This window comes from Dermacentor albipictus, chromosome 5, assembly GCF_038994185.2.
Source record: "Dermacentor albipictus isolate Rhodes 1998 colony chromosome 5, USDA_Dalb.pri_finalv2, whole genome shotgun sequence".
NCBI lineage: Eukaryota > Metazoa > Arthropoda > Arachnida > Ixodida > Ixodidae > Dermacentor > Dermacentor albipictus.
This window is the reverse complement of record NC_091825.1, coordinates 72,116,901-72,133,453: the sequence shown is the minus strand read 5'-3', so window position 1 is coordinate 72,133,453 and position 16,553 is coordinate 72,116,901. Positions and strand designations below refer to the sequence as shown.

General features: G+C 45.1%; 1 protein-coding gene across 2 annotated transcripts in view; it reads right to left on the bottom strand.

The window, feature by feature from the left end:
- LOC135899730 (uncharacterized) overlaps nucleotides 1–16,457 on the bottom strand; it is a 189,003-nt gene extending 172,546 nt beyond the window's left edge. The window contains exon 1 of one of the 2 annotated variants that reach the window (XM_065429054.2): nucleotides 15,381–16,457. In XM_065429054.2, the coding sequence (XP_065285126.1) occupies nucleotides 15,381–15,750 (370 nt within the window). In that variant the 5' untranslated portion in view covers nucleotides 15,751–16,457. The remainder of the gene's footprint in view (nucleotides 1–15,380) is intronic. The other variant, XM_065429055.2, reaches the window with a different exon arrangement.
- Between the last annotated feature and the right edge of the window lie 96 nt (nucleotides 16,458–16,553).

Below are 16,553 nucleotides of genomic sequence, written 5' to 3'. Positions count from 1 at the left end.
GAATACTGAAGTAATTATTGAGAATGGTAACCATAGTTCGAACCTAACTGAAAGAAAACGGTTTCCTATGGGGACAACAACAACAACAACAAAAGAAGAGGTCTTGATGTGTACAGGTACAATTATCGAAGCTAACAACGCAATGCTGCAAATATTCACCATAACTATATATTATTCCTTTCCAGTACACATAGGAGAGTGCTTTTTCATATACGAAATAGTATTTACATATTTCAGTCAGCATATCCAATAGTTTAGCTTATCACAAATGCTTAAGAAAATAGCGCCACGCTAATCTTCACTGAAAATGGGGCCTTGCTCCCATGCTTTGTCATATGTGAACATAGCAGGCTGCACCGTTTACCGGTGCACCTCGAGTGACTCCTTCGAAAAAAGAAAGAAAGCGCAGTCACGTCAGGAGAGCAAGCTGTGTGTTTCTTGGTCCCAAGTTTGAAAAAGAAAGGCTCGAAGAAAGAAAAACAATTTCAGTCAAACGCTGTGCCATTGTTCACGCTCTGCAACAACACGCAGCTGGTGCCAGGCGGTACCGTTGCGGAAGTCTGCATACAAACTCAAGGCGTCTATAGCAGGCCTGCGGCGTGAGGCGCATCCCCTTTTTTTCTGCTTCCTTCGTCACTATCGCCATCTAAATCGCTACTGAGAGCTGCGGATCACGTCTCGGAATTCAACGTGACTGATAGTGAGGGTGCCGCCTCATGCTTAGGTACTTGTCTTCACGCTGTACAAAGGGTTTCTGTATACAGCAGGTTGTGTGATCCCTTGAGAAGGTTCAGCAAACACAGACGTGGGACGAGCGGCAGCAAAAGGCGAAAACGATGAAAACAAAAATTGTCCTCTCCGCAGATAGACGCGTGTAAAGAACCGCGGCCATTGAAATATTGAAATAGCGAGAAGTTAGTTATCTTTTCTACGCTGGTGCCTTAGGTTTCTTAAAAAGAGCTAGCTGTCTCACCACGCGCGTGAATGCACAAAAAGGTTTTGATCATATTACAGATGCTCTTTTGCATTTCTGTTTTAGTGTTATTCGTCTTCTCCCATCAAGATGATTTCGCGTTGCTCCTCGTGCCTCCGTTGTCTTTTCACAAACTACGCCTTCTTAGAGTTACTTAAAAAAGTCGTTAACGCTTCAAAGGTGAGCGTTAATATTACACACAGCGTGCACTAAAACACGGACGAAGAAGAAATGCGAAACGCGAGAGCTGACTCACGACTGTAAGTAATAATAATGCAGATGTACCGACTCGCCTAGCTAGCTACCGTGCTACAGTACCTTCAAAACTTCCGAGATTGTCATAAATGTGTCGTCAGCCTCGCTCAGACAAATGCGAAACAAACGGAGAATATCTTTGCCTGCTTCGAACAAATGAAATGACATCAGAATAGAAACTATTACCTATGTGTAATTCTTTCTAAGCCTAAGCGGCTGTATAAATTGATTATCCCGATGTATGGAATTGAAATTCTGGTTATAAAACCTCCCGCTTCGCCGTCTTCATAACGGAAGGCGGCGCACATGGTTTACTGGCCCGATCTTCTTTCCTAAGATACCGTACTACGTGACCCCTATGGTTCAGAAAGTCATTTTCTGCCACTCTGCCCAAGAGTGGTGCTGGCTAGGATTCCTCGAGCCAATGCTGTACACAAACACTGAAGAAATCGGGTAAAAGGTTTGCAGCTGCTGTAGCGTAATCTCTGAAGCAGCGTAAGCTTAATGCGAAAGATGGAGGTTGAATCCCCCGCTTTGGCTGGCTACACGGTAAAATATTTCCGTCGTTATACGGTGGAATTTCACGTGAAAATGCGGAAAATATGCAATTTGCAATACGTACGACAAAAGCTTCCGTTTTTATACGCAAATGCTCCCCCAATTAGATTTTGCGGACGTTTCCCCCACAATGATACAGTGGCTGCGCTGTTCTGCACGAAACAGACAGGATATGGTATTTTTGTGATGGGAACATGCGTATCTTTTCCGAACAAAACTATACACGCTGTCTCAATGAGTGCTTGTACTCGCAGAGTTAGAACTACGAAAATTACTTCAGCGAAATAAGGATTTCACCTAACAGTATATTATTGAACATAAACTGTACACGTTTGAAGCGACGTACAAAGCGTAAGAGCTATCATGAAAAGTTGCAATTACAGATCGTATATTTAAATACCTTTTCGCACGCTTCATTCGGTCGCAGTTGGCAGCGCCTACGGGCTTTGGGACAATGATCGCTTCAGCAAATATGTGCGTGTGTTTTAAATTTTTGCGCATTATTTGGTGTCGGCGCTTTGACGTTTCTGATACAGCATATATGTTTTAATTAAGCGAAGATCGGTGGGCATACGTGCGCGTGTAAACGAATTTGCGCAGCTCAGGTCCTGGTGCACTGGGAATAACATCGGTGCTCTCCGCAAAAACATCATCCACACCATAAATCACTACCAAAACGCAGGGAGTTATATAACGACCATAATTGCGTTTACGTTTGGCACAAATGGTCTTGACGAGAACTGGTGGCCTATAGATCCAAGTAAGACGGCCAGCTAAAATTGGCGAACGCCAGAAACGACTCAAGCGGGTGGGGGCTTTAATGAACTGGACGATTACGACAGTTGCATGTGGCGTTAACTCTGTCCGTCCGTCCGTGTGTGTGTGTGTCTGTGTCTGTGTGTGTCTGTGTGTCTGTGTGTCTGTGTGTCTGTATGTCTGTATGTCTGTCTGTGTATGTCTGTCTGTGTATGTCTGTCTGTCTGTCTGTCTGTGTATGTCTGTCTGTCTGTCTGTCTGTGTCTGTCTGTGTCTGTCTGTGTCTGTGTCTGTCTGTCTGTCTGTCTGTCTGTCTGTCTGTCTGTCTGTCTGTCTGTCTGTCTGTCTGTCTGCGCGTGCGCGTGCGCGTGTGTGTGTGTGTGTGTGTGTGTGTGTGTGTGTGTGTGTGTGTGTGTGTGTGTGTGTGTGTGTGTGTGTGTGTGTGTGTGTGTGTGTGTGTGTGTGTGTGTGTGTGTGTGTGTGTGTGTGTGTGTGTGTGTGTGTGTGTGTGTGTGTGTGTGTGTGTGTGTGTGTGTGTGTGTGTGTGTGTGTGTGTGTGTGTGTGTGTGTGTGTGTGTGTGTGTGTGTGTGTGTGTGTGTGTGTGTGTGTGTGTGTGTGTGTGTGTGTGTGTGTGTGTGTGTGTGTGTGTGTGTGTGTGTGTGTGTGTGTGTGTGTGTGTGTGTGTGTGTGTGTGTGTGTGTGTGTGTGTGTGTGTGTGTGTGTGTGTGTGTGTGTGTGTGTGTGTGTGTGTGTGTGTGTGTGTGTGTGTGTGTGTGTGTGTGTGTGTGTGTGTGTGTGTGTGTGTGTGTGTGTGTGTGTGTGTGTGTGTGTGTGTGTGTGTGCGCGCGCGTGCGCGTGTGTGTGTGTGTGTGTGTGTGTGTGTGTGTGTGTGTGTGTGTGTGTGTGTGTGTGTGTGTGCTGGGGTTTGCACCGGACTACTGACAGGTGCACTTCGCTCTTCGAAGAGGTAGGACGTGTGTGCAGCTGAATGCTTTGCAATGTGGCGAACGCGGTTGACGTGACCGATCCTGGACCTCGAATAGATGTGACGCAATGCAACCGCACTCTCTAGCACTCCCCATAAACCTCCACCTAATTTCTTAGAACTTGCGCGAAACAACCGTATTAACAATTCTCATAATTCAAAATAAGACAACGTCAAGCAACACGTTCAACACCACCAGTTCCGAATTCTAAATGCATCGTTGGTAAGTGCTGTGTTTGAAGCTCATCATCAATATTTTCATGTACGCATATTTTGTGCCAACTATGTTGCCTTCACGGGCATGATGACGGAGAACGACACGTGAGCATACTGTCATGTTGTCATTAGGATCTTCTCTGCGATGCAAATAATTTCATACACATTTTCACAGGATTGCTTTACTTGCCCTCTTAAATACATGCACAGACGCTGCCACTCTCAGAGTACGTGTCAAATGCAGCGCAACACCTTAAATTGTTCGTTTATTGCCATCGTTTGCGCGTTAGTTCCGTAGTTGGCATTGCTGAATTCCAAAGGTGCGATCTTGTACGCGTTCCAAAATAGAACGGAGGCGGTTCGTTCTTTACGTCACGAAATAGGCGGTATGTTCCGTTCCGTTCGTCCGATAGCAGACGACACGGAATGATTGATAGCAGATATCACGCCGCAATTGACGTCATGGCGTTCGGCACGGTTCAAATTGACAAATCGTATTTGGCTAGGTAGAACGAACCGCCTGCGTTCTATTTTGGAACACGTACAAGATCGCACCCCAAATGTCGATCAGAGGCTCAAAACCCTGAGGGGGCGGTCATGAGAAACGTTTTCTTCTTAGCCCGATAGCAATGGTGAAGCTGTAGATGACGAAGACAAAATAACGTCGATTACGAAGAGATCGTATTCAGCGATACGACATGAAAGGACCAACGAAGTCACGCACACTGGAAAGCCAGCTTTGAGCTCGTAACTGCTAGTGAAGTAAAAAAGTTCGGCGTTCTACGTTTCAATAAATTACAGCTTCTGTCCATGGCACCAGGAAAACAGCCGAAAAATTGCGCATCGTTTTTTTTTTCCTCATCGGATAAAACGCTCTTAAGGCAAAGAAAACACACGGCGCACTGCGACGTCGAAGCAATCGTGACCGCTCGAAGTTGTGCTTCACTTGAGTGGAATCTGAGGCGAAACGGCAGAGTGAAGCAAAAGTGGGATGAAACTCGACTCACTCCAGTTGGCGTTTGCGTTTTGAGGGTGATGTAACCGCCAGACAAGCAATCGTTCACGCGTGAGGAAGGGGATGCGATCCCCATTTTCGAAGTCGAAAAATTCGTCGAACCTAGTTCGTTCCAAACAAGAATTTGTCTGCAATGATAAGAACTGGAAGTGACCCCACAACGGTACTTTCAGTTGGAGGGTTTTCGTAGTGCACGTTACAGCGGCGGCGTCATACGGGCTTTGCGAATTGTGCACTCAGCCTTGTACAAGAACTTGATATGACCTCGGCGCGTCAAGCCATGAAACCGAGAAATTGGAGATGCTTATTGTTGCAATACTATTCGAAGGTGGCTCTAAATGAAGTTTTACAGCATTCACTGTTTCGCCAAAGAAATGGTATTTGAGAAAGTCTGCAAAGATGGTAGTGTGGATTGGTGAGAGGTACTTCCGATGCCAACTTCCCAACAGCGGCAACACATGTTAAGCGAAGAAGTGGCGTCTGTTGCGAAACAAGCCATCCTTATGGGCTCGTTGAATTTTTCGCTGTGTTGGCAGAGTGGCTGACGTCGTCACTCTTTTACTGTGATCAGTGAATTATTTTTTCTCAGGTTAAAACTCCCTTTTGGTATTAGCCTGATGCTCTGCTATACTTCCTGTAACTGCGTACGCATTCTTTAGCGGCAACTTCAGCTTTAATATTAGGTGCGCCTAAGTAACGGTCTAAAAATATCTAATGGGAAGTGTCTTAAAATTACGTCAAGCAGTGAAGCCAAGAATTGGAAGAACAGTCCTACAGTTACAGACCGAGAAATTATGCTTTAAAAGCTATCTTGGTACCGTTCAAGAGAAGATTTCAAACCTGACAGGCTTCGGAAGGATGGTGGCTCATAACAAGCCCGAGGATTGAGTTTCAAGTCATCTAGTCTTCTTGCGTATCGTCGTAGCCTTTATAAGACAGGGAAGTAAAGAAACAACTCGTCGCTAAGGCATTGATTACAGCTAATTGGGCTGTAATGTAATACTGGGAACCCCGATAGCGCTGAAAACACAAGGTCAGACATAAAGAAACAAAAACACTAGGCGCTAATATACATCGGCTCATGGGCTTGCTGCTCATATGTGCAAAAAGTGTTACTTCCGGTAAAGGATCGAACGCATACAGGACGTTTTGATCGAGACAACTGCTTATCAGATAATGACAGTGATGCGGTGTTCATGAACCTCTTCACTGAATTATAAGAAACTATGTGAAGCAATGGCTTGCCATTGCGAACGGAATTTGTCTTAGCAGCAAACGGGGCATCGTAGTCATTTGCATAGTAACCAAAAAAGGTGTAGTTGACGCAAAATAAACACTTTATAAGAAATTCTGAAGCTACTGTTTACGTGAATGCACCTAACTACAGCGATTGGCTATGTGAAAAAGGAAGCTCAGTATCTGACTGGTTGTTCCGAAGTAGTTAAGCTTGCGCTCAGCTTGCTGTCAAGGAAGTGCGCGCACCCTGGGTTCAATGAGCTTTCTAGAAGTACTGGCACAATATACCACTCAGGCACAAACAGTTTAGGCACACAGAGTTACGTTGATTTCAGCGTGTGAAGAATCGCTAAGCAGGATAGCCGCATCTGAGTTGTGTGACAAACTTCCAAACAGGAATGCGATGCCACCCAATCAAACAGCTGTCATACAAGACCTTGTGAAATCGTTGTTAGTTTCTGCCTGTTTAGCGCTCAGGCGAGTTCAGCTATAACTTATTTTTAATGATAACGTCCATCTTTGCATGGGAATTATTGTTGCAAACGCAATAATCCACACTTGTGGCTGTGCTCTCAAAGTCCACATTATTTGAAGTGCGTGACTAATCAGTGCCTGTGAATCATTGCCCGCATCTGACAAAAGCGAAATATAACAGCAAATAAAGTTTATCATTACTGAACACGACAACAAAGTGTCAGCATTCGCCTCTTTTAAAAGCCAGTCTGTTTTTTTTTCTTCGCTCACTGTGCAAGTGCTTTTTGCTGCGCTCGTGTGGAGTAGACAGCAACGTTAGTGGCTTAGTATGTGCCCGGATAAGCTATTTGCGTCACAGGGCTAATACATCTGGGCATGGCTACTTACGTATATGCCCATTAGCGGCCAGTCCCCGAAATTGAGTATGTGCCACTCTGACGCGAGGGGTGCAGAAGCTTTACATATATGCAGGTAGGACTTTTCCAAACATGCACATCTCATGAATATTCTTACCTCGAGAGCCATCAAACACGGCCTTGATGCTCATGATATAGTTCACTTTAACTATGTTGACATCTTTCGTTGGGGCTGCGTGTTTATAATCATTTAATAATTATTTATTTATTTTGACACCATGGCTTCGGTGAAGCGGATTTAGATTGCGAGAAATGCGTACTATGGCATTTCCTCCTGTAAAAATTCTATATATTGCCTCCAATCCCTCACTCGCAGTGGTCTCAGCGACAGCTTCCCCTACTGCTTGGTTAGGAACATGTTTCCAGCAGTGTGTTGAATACGAGTGTGCGGAAAGGGACACGATCAAAAAACATCCCAAGCCGCGCTAAAACTCCCACGAACCAAGTTTTAAGCTCCACGAAAAGGTCATCTCAAAAGAACAGGACAGTAGGCAATACGGGTGGTTTCCAACAGGGATATACAAAAACACAGTGAGGTGGAAAGCTGGCTTTCGTCGGAGTTGATCGCTCACCGCCTGCACTTCGCGCTGTCTGATCCGCCAGGACAGTGGGAACGTCATGCCTTGAAGAATTTTGACTAACAGCTGCAAGGAGCTCCTGAGCCGGAGTACTTCCTTTAACTTACTGCGTTTTATTTTACGCGGTACGTATACCTCAAATAGAGAAGTGTGCGCAGGTACACATTTATGTTTATTTGAACTTGCACCGAGTGATAGACGACCATGGTCTCTCATCCTCGAAAAAGAATTATTGATCTGATGCTGTAGACCATATTTTTTTTGTGATTTCAGTTGATTCAGGCTTTTGTTTGTAACTTCCAGCAAACAATAATTTCACGAAATTGTTTTTCTTATCTATTTTTACCCTTTCGCAGGTTGAACGTCCCCTACATAGAAAACAAACAGATTCGACATTATTATCCCCTTCAAAGAGAGGGAGGGTTAGAAAAAGATGTTGCATGCCACGTACCAGCATTTTTAGATATTTGGTTGATGAAATATTTTCAGCGTGCTTTTTTAGCCTTCCTGTATAATTACTAGAGAGGATCGACGTAGTGGAACAAAGAAAGAGAAATCATGAAGTTGAGGCTTTGAGGGAGGCCCGTCTAGTCGGGAGGCGTCATGGTGAAAGGTAAAAGAAGGGCGCGGACCACTAAAGGAATACAAAAAAGACGTTCTGGTTCCCCTAATGGGAGCCTTGTTCACAATGCATTCAAAGACGTGCGATAGAATGTTTTTAAGGTTTTAAAATATGACGTATGAAGCGCCCGCAAATGGTTGACAGGGTTCTGTCTTTTTGAATGAAAAGAAATTCCATGTGGTGCATTGAAGTCAAATTTATTTCTTTTTCTAATACCCGGTCGTTACCCCAATTATTGTTGTGGCACAAGTCAGCTGCATATATTGCCAAGGCGTTTGATGCGACTGTTTTCTTGTTTACATCGTTGATATGCTGCTTCAACCGCTGATCAATACTGCCGGTGTCACCGATATATAGTCGTAGTGTTCACACACAATGCCCCGGACGACTCCAGGAAACTTTTTCTTTGGAGCTTGTATTTCACCTTTAGCATCTGATGACGTAGTTTTTAGGATGGCACGTGGGCTACCTAGACGATCGCTAGCACCGCTAACAACGAACCCTCGCGAACACCGGGCAGGTATGGTATTACGGTGCGTTTTTCGGGAACACACGGTCAGGTGTTGGGGACTGAGATGGATGACGTTCCACTGAGTTTATAAAGGACCTCGAGTAGCCACATGCCGAAACATCTTGGTGCACTGCCTGTAGGTCAACAGCCCTGCTCTTTCACGTTGTGCAGAAGCGGTTGCTTCTGCACAACGTGAGAGGCGACCACAACGAGAGAGGCGACCACCGAACTCTCCTGATTCCTCGGATGCGCTGAATTAAAACGCAGATACCTGCCTATGTGTGTACTTTTCCTCCACACTGAAACTATCAGACTGTGCCGGCCACGTTTCACGAGGATGTCAAGGAAGGCTAGCTAATTAGCGTCTGCGGAAGCATGCTAATGAAGTGTTTCAAAAGAGTCATATGGCTCTTTTAAAAGTATACGAAAAACTGAAGCGGAATATTTTTCACCAATAAAGATATGAAATACGCGAGCAAGTAAAATGAAAAAGCAACGATATTTATTACGTTCGAACAAATATTCGGAAACTAATTTTTTTAGCTAATTGACCCGTCAACTGTGGAGCCATCACAATGGTGCCCGGGACAGGGCTTCTTTTATAAAGAGGATTTTTCTTACCGATCGCTCTCCGGCTTTGCTGACAATGGCTGCTGCTGTTACTGTCTTGCGAAATAGATAACACCCAGAAAATAAAAGATTCACTTGTCGGGTATTACAAAACAACGTCGGACTCCAAGCGAAACCGCTGAATGCTGCAACCATTACGCCACAACTATTATCACCACGATTCAAGTCACACAGATATCAAGTTTGCAGGCACTCATCTCAGCGCGGGCTGAAAAGACTAAAGCTAGAAGCAAAGAACTATAGTCAGTACGTAAGCTCCCACGACCTAAGAAACCAGACCACTTCCAGCTCTTGTAGTTTTTGCACTTAAACCATTATGTTTGTAGATTCACGAAAATAACAATTTATAGGTCTCACGTCTTTACCTGTATGAGGCCTGGCCACTCGCGACAACAAAATATTCTTCTCTCGTGAACATCCATGCGCGTCAGAGGCTATTTAAATAAATAAATACACCAAACAAACACGCTCCATTCCATAGCACGCATACTTGTGTCGTAACTACACAAAGCAGTTTTTCGAGGGATTTAGCACGTCCATCGCACGGCGTCGCACGTTCGAGAGAACGTGTGCACAAAACACGTATCTGTTACCTCACAGACTCCAGAATGAAACGCGCGAAGTTAACCCTATCACTCTCTTTCGCCTGATATTGCTCTCTGCGTACACCTGCGCTCACCATTATTTTTTCGACAAACAATGCCTTCGTCCGTGTGACACCACTGCGTCGACGTCCTATACTGTGCAGTCACATCAACTGCACTTTCAATTTTGGCACAGTGCTGAACGTTGTAGTGCGTCAGCATAAAGATTGCATGACATCAAAAATCGTGGCCTATGCTGGGTATAAGGTTACACATTGCGTGATATTACAGAGGGTTTGAGGTGACGATAAATACAATTGTGCGCATCATATTTATATATCATCTACTTACGCACTTTTCAAACTATTTGCTTCACACAGAATCCAACATGTACACTTGATCTTCATATTTTCTTTATTCTAGCGTAAAGACAATACCAGGGATACGTCTGCATGCTTCACAATTCTCGTCTGCCCATCAACAGATAGGTGATGGCACTGGTAAACAAATAAATATACAGTCAGGTAAGCTCAGCCATTTTGCTAACGAAGGTTGAGGGCACAGTGAGCCAAAAGCCCGGATTAAGAATCCAAAACCTCTCCTAATGAACGCGCAGCAGCTAGGTTGATGCTTCTAGCGTTGGCATCACAGAAGCATGAAGACCCCAAGGGTGGGGGTATTATTAGGCATACGATGACGTACCGCTCCTAGTTGGAGTCCATGGCCCTTATGATGCCATAGAGACACAACGTGGTTGCGGTCAAACGATCGTCAAAAACAACGGAGAACCCACAGAGCAGTGACCAGCCTTAATGACCTTCAGGAGGAACTGATCGTCAGAGTTACTCAATACCTCTCTTGCACATAGCACTCACGTTAGAGGCAGACATTGCTGAGCCCCACTGTTGCTCATGATAGATGCAAGTTATTGCAGTCAAGGAGCACGGGGCAATGAGCGAGCACTTCTTTTTTTTCAAAAGTTATCCTACTGTGACGCTCTACCGAACAGAAGTAGGAATTTCTGAGTCAGTTACATTGTTGCACAACAAAGATGATGCTCCAAACTTTTGTTATGGATATTTAAACCCACAAAATTTTGCTATTTGTGTCTTGGCGGACGCATTCCCTAGAAAAATCCGCAATGACGGCCGTTCAACACATATTTGCCGCGACACAAGAAAATACCCTCTGAGAGATCTTTGTTCGTAATGGCACTGTTTAGCTGGGCATTCCTGAGGCGCTACTAATCTACAATTTGATGCAAGATATTCGGGACGTATGAAATTCATATATAACTGTACAAGCTCTGGTAAATTAAGAACATGACATGTGACATCTCCCATTTGTTGTCCTAGTTTGGGTAATGTCACAGACACACACATGCGTAGGCACACACATGCGCATGCCCCTACCCTCCCCCCCCCCGCCTCCCGCCGCCCCTTCCTCTCTCCTCTGCACACAGGCGTACCTCCCCTCCAGGAGAAGCCAGAAGACAAAGAAGGATTCTTGCGGTTTAAAAAATGAGTTCGTTATACTGCCTTGTAAAATTTCATCCACGTTTAGGTGAACATAAGACACAGGCGGGTAACCTGAGCATATATATATGAGCAATAATTTCGGTAATATGGAAAGATGCATGTAGTCCACAACATCTATTGATTTTCGACATTTTAGCTGTATGTAGTTTATTACAGGCAGTATGCTCTCCTTCCAAGATAATACGAGAAAGCAGAATCTATACAATTACACCACGGCGCTACCTAGCAGTGGCGTGTCTTCGGGAGTGCCTTTCACACGGTAGGCGCACGGCCGCCAAGCCGCCATGCCTACGTGATTACCCGCTGGTTTCGCGGGCGCAGGTGCGGTTCTGTGTGGGCGATCCTTATTCTATGGTTTTACGGCGAAAGAAACGTAGTTTCCTGACGAACTGCGTTGCGCCGAAAGACACAAAAACCTCAATTTTTTATAGGTTTCGGTGGATGAAAACCGTCGCAAGCAATATACCATTGTGGTAACAACAAAATTCAAGCAGCGCTAAACGACAGGACCAGAATGAGGAGGAGACAAACACGGCGCTGAACTTAAAACTCAATTTATTTGAAGTATGAAGTCAAAACTGGGCACGCATGCGCCCGGTCATACATCGATGATCAGATACAAACTCCGGACAACCAACATTCGCACGCGTTGTACCTGCCTTGCAATCTACCCTTTATGCAGCAATGCCATTTCTTTCGATGACAAGATTAAAGATGTTTTGCTAAAGCAACTATTAGATTTTCTGATGACATGAAATGCTTCAGCGACTTCTTTGGAAGTCTTGTCACTATGAAAAAATAGCAATTGTGTATCGTCAAAGAAAGGTACGCATTTACAAATACTGCATTACTTTGCCAGGTTAGTGTCTTGTCTAATGAATTGGCACGCTCCATTGGTCTAATATTGATGCAACGGCCTGTCTGGCCTATGTAAGTTTGGTCACAAGATAAATGAATTTGGTAGATAGCGCCCTTCTTGCAACTGATGTACTTATTGACATGATTTACCTTGCATGCAGCATTCCGTTTAACGCCATCCTGCTTCCTCTGAACTGCTGCCCCTAATTTACCCAGCTTCATCGGAGCAGAAAAAATGACCCTCACACCATACTTGGCCCCTACTCTCTTAAAATGATGCGGCAACGCGTGCTCATAAGGCATGACAACAACTTTTTTCCCCGCAACATTTTCTTTGGGCTGTTCCGAACATTTCAGCGTTTTTATAATCTTATTAGCACTAGCCACAATTACAGAATCTGGAAAACTGGCCTCTCTGCATCTCTGGGCTTGGACCATCAAGCTACTGGACATTTGATGAGTACACGTTTTTTTTCACAGCCATACCAATACATCCTGTTACAATTCCGAATTTAACAAGCTTATATAGAGTGACAAGACGCGTAGTTTACAACAGGTTTTTCACTCCTGGGAGCGTATCGCCAGCATACATGATTAGACAAAAAGGTCAAACTCAGATCTAAGAACTGCAGGACTTTGCTCTGTGGGATCTCATGTGTGAAGCTCAGTCCAGACCCATGCTTAGAAAAAACATCGAGTAAGTCAGGCACATATTCAGCACCCTTCGACTTAACTAACAGCCAAACAAACAGCCATTCAAAGGCTGTTTATCCCCCTCCAGCTCGCACCTCCGCTCATCTTAACTCTTTCTTCATTCAAACAGCGAAAGACGAATAATCTGCCTACTGAAGCGGTGCACCACTCCAGTCATTCATCGTTCAAGGCATTTATTGAAAATATTATGTAAATATGCCCACCCCTCATGTAAAACCCCAAATGGGGTATTTGAGGTACCAATAAATAAATAAATAAATAAATAAATAAATAAATAAATAAACTATAATTAGGAAGTCGTCCACGTATTGAAAAATTCGAATAAACCTTCCATTTAAGTCATTCTCTACTTTCCTGTTAACATAACTTAGAAAAATGTTACTAAGTATTGGGGCAATTTTGGCACCAATACACATCCCCGACTTTTGCTTGAATACTTTATCTTCCCACATTACATAGGTATTCTCTAAATAAAAGGATAAAAGTTCCATGAAAGACCCATTTGAAATGCCACAGTTATTTTGAAATGCGCACTCATCGTTTTGGTCTCAGATTCAATTTTGAACACATTGCAGAAGTTGATTATGGGGAAGAGAATAGAATAAATCGACCAAGTCTATGCTAAAACCAAAGCACGAAGCCGGGTTCTCCTTCAAGAGAAACTTTACAACTGCCTCCGAGTTAGGCACAACAAACGGGTCAGTCACGGAAAGTGCTGACAAATGCTTATTGAGGCAAGATGATACCACTAATTGCCAAGTTTTGCGTTCAGAAACTATTACAAGAAGGGCGCTGTCTACCAAATTTCTTTGTCTTGTGGCCAAACTTACATAGGCCAGACAGGCCGTTGCATCAATATTAGACTAATGGAGCATGCGAATTCATTAGACAAAAAAGACACTAACCTGGCAAAGCATTGCAGTATTTGTAAAAGCGTACCTTTCTTTGACGACACACAATAGCTATTTTTTCATAGTGACAAGACTACCAGAGAAGTCACTGAAGCATCTCATATCATCAGAAAATCTAATAGTTGCGTTAGCAAAACATTTTTAATCTTGTAAACGAAAGAAATGGCATTGCTGCATAAAGGGTAGATTGGAAGGCAGGTACAACGCGTGCGAATGTTGGCTGTCCGGAGTTTGTATCTGATCATCGATGTATGACCGGGCGCATGCGTGCCCAGTTTTGTACGTATAAATGTTGACTTCTTACTTCAAATAAATTCAGTTGTATGTTCAGCGCCGCGTTTGTCTCCTCCTCACTCTGGTCCTGTCGTTTAGCACTGTTTGAATTTTATTGTTACCATGCAACACCAACTCGCCCAACCCGCTGCCCTTCTGCATACCGTTGTGGTTAAAGTGGAAAGTTCGATAGCAATCTCATCGATTGTGCACCTAACACATTTCGTAACAGTAAAGCTTCTGTGTTATTTAGTGTAGTGTGCATTAGCCAACAAAAAATAGCGTGCCATTTACGATTTCTTAGGGCACTGTGGGAAAGCTAGATTAGGATTAGCTTTGAATTTAGCTAGAGCGAAAGGTGCATTTCAAAGCGTGTCACATTACCAGTGTAGATAGCCTAGCGCACGTTCACATGCGCAGGCAGCGGAGCTTGCTATGGTGTTTGCTTGGACTGAAGATTAGCGGTCATGATTAGCGGTGATGTTGGTGGTGAATGCGTAATATCTTCAGCGTTTACTCCAATACGAGAGTGGTGAGTTGATCTTAGTGGTACCTTGCGTGCACAACTGCTGTTTGTCTGGGTAGCCCACAGAAGCCACTGACTGAATTGGAGTGCTTTCATTGCCATAAATAAATTGTGGTCAGGCGAGACATCGCAAAAGTTTTTGGGAGGTACCTCACGGGTGGCGTTGGTAAGTGATGTTGGATGAACTTCTGATGTAAGCCGCCGGCGCTCCACAATGTATACCTGAGGAAACGACAACTCTTCCGCTCTTTCCTCATAGAATATGCCGATAAGTTTTGTATGTTCAACAGGAGCTTTGGTCAGGTAGCGCTCTTCGTGCCAAACCACGCCTTGTCTGAATGCGTTAAGCTCCACACGTACTGTGCATGTGGGGACGCTGGGACAGTGTTTAGACGGAATCCTAGCGCATTTGAAATAGGTCGTTGCCGAAAAGAGCGTCTAAAGCGAGGAGGCGTCAATAGTGACACCAAAGTGCCTGTAAAACGTACCCCGACACAACATATCGAGCCAGGGTTTCAATTAAGATTTTTTTTACTACGGCAGAGGTATGTATTTGTGTTGAGAAGTTTTCGTTAAATGTCAACATCATTGGCATGGTCTTCTTGAATGTTTCGCAGTAACAATTTAGTCTTATTATCGACTTCGACTGTAACGTTGATGACGATTCCCACCAAGACAATGTCTTGCACCGCTCATGGGACGCCGGATGTGCATGAATGGTAGACGAGTAGCAATCAAACACTCACTCACCCAGTTGAGGTGACCCAGCGGGAATGGCCTGGCAAACGTAAACAGCTTCGTTTGGAAACTCGGTAGCGACCTGGGGCACGTGAGCAACGCGGATGGGCGAGAGGTCAACTTTAAACCAAAGAATGGTCACAAACATCACATGCACATCCCAATTGATCATTAAAGAACTGTCTTTCAAAATGTGCGGTAGCCGCCGCCTATTGTGTCTATGGCCAGGAGGTGGCGACTTGTGGCTCATGCCGCTGTCGGCTTCGTGCTCTCGCACTGCTGCGTCCGTCTTAGCACGCGCGTCCGTGTCGTGCTCCAGAATTTCAGGGCCTTCTCGGCATTTGTCGCCTCGCTTGGGCCTCACGTCCCCGCACTGCGGCATCACCACAGCGGGCACGGTGCACGTCCGCTTTGTGCTCCCCAACTTCCGAAGTGCTGTCGACGTTGTCTCCTCGCCTAGGCCTCGTGTTCCCGCAAGGCCGCGTCATGGCGCCTCCGGCAACTGAGCTGCCGCTTGCGTTGCACTCGCAGTTTCACGTTGTTCCTGCATCCGGGCACGTATGCGAGCCCGCCTTGCTTTTGCGCGACTAGCGCTTCGGTGGAGCTCTTCAGCCGCGGTTCTGATGATAAGCGGGACCATGACCGCGCGAAGCAGCACTTGAGGGACGCGCTGCTGCGCTGCAGAAACACCGGCCACCCGTAAGCTACTATACTGGGACTAGTACAAGTTGGGAAACGTTGGCGCGTACGGGCAGCGTCTGCATAAAGGACCTTCGTGACGCGACGTGCCGTGACGTTGATGTGGTGGCGCTGCCGTGAAAGGTGATTTATCAGCGGAACGCACTGTGGAAGCTCTTGGAATGTCAGTGGCGTAGCCGGAGGGACGATTTCGCCAGTGTGTCTGCGACAAGTTTGCCATGTGTGTGGTTATCTGTGTGTGGTGGGAGTTACAAATACGGAACTGCGATACGCGCATAGGGTCTATCGCGGTGCGTATTGTGTAAAGACAAAATTTAAGGCTGAAGATTGAAGTGTTGTTGCGTGTGTAGTAGGGATTATAACCGCCGCCTCAAACGGAGCGGCGCGGTAAACGCAAACACCCCGTTTCAACCCTGGGCAATAATTATGAACCAAACATTGTTTGAGACGTAATATTCGGTGTTATTTCATAACAAATGTGCTATG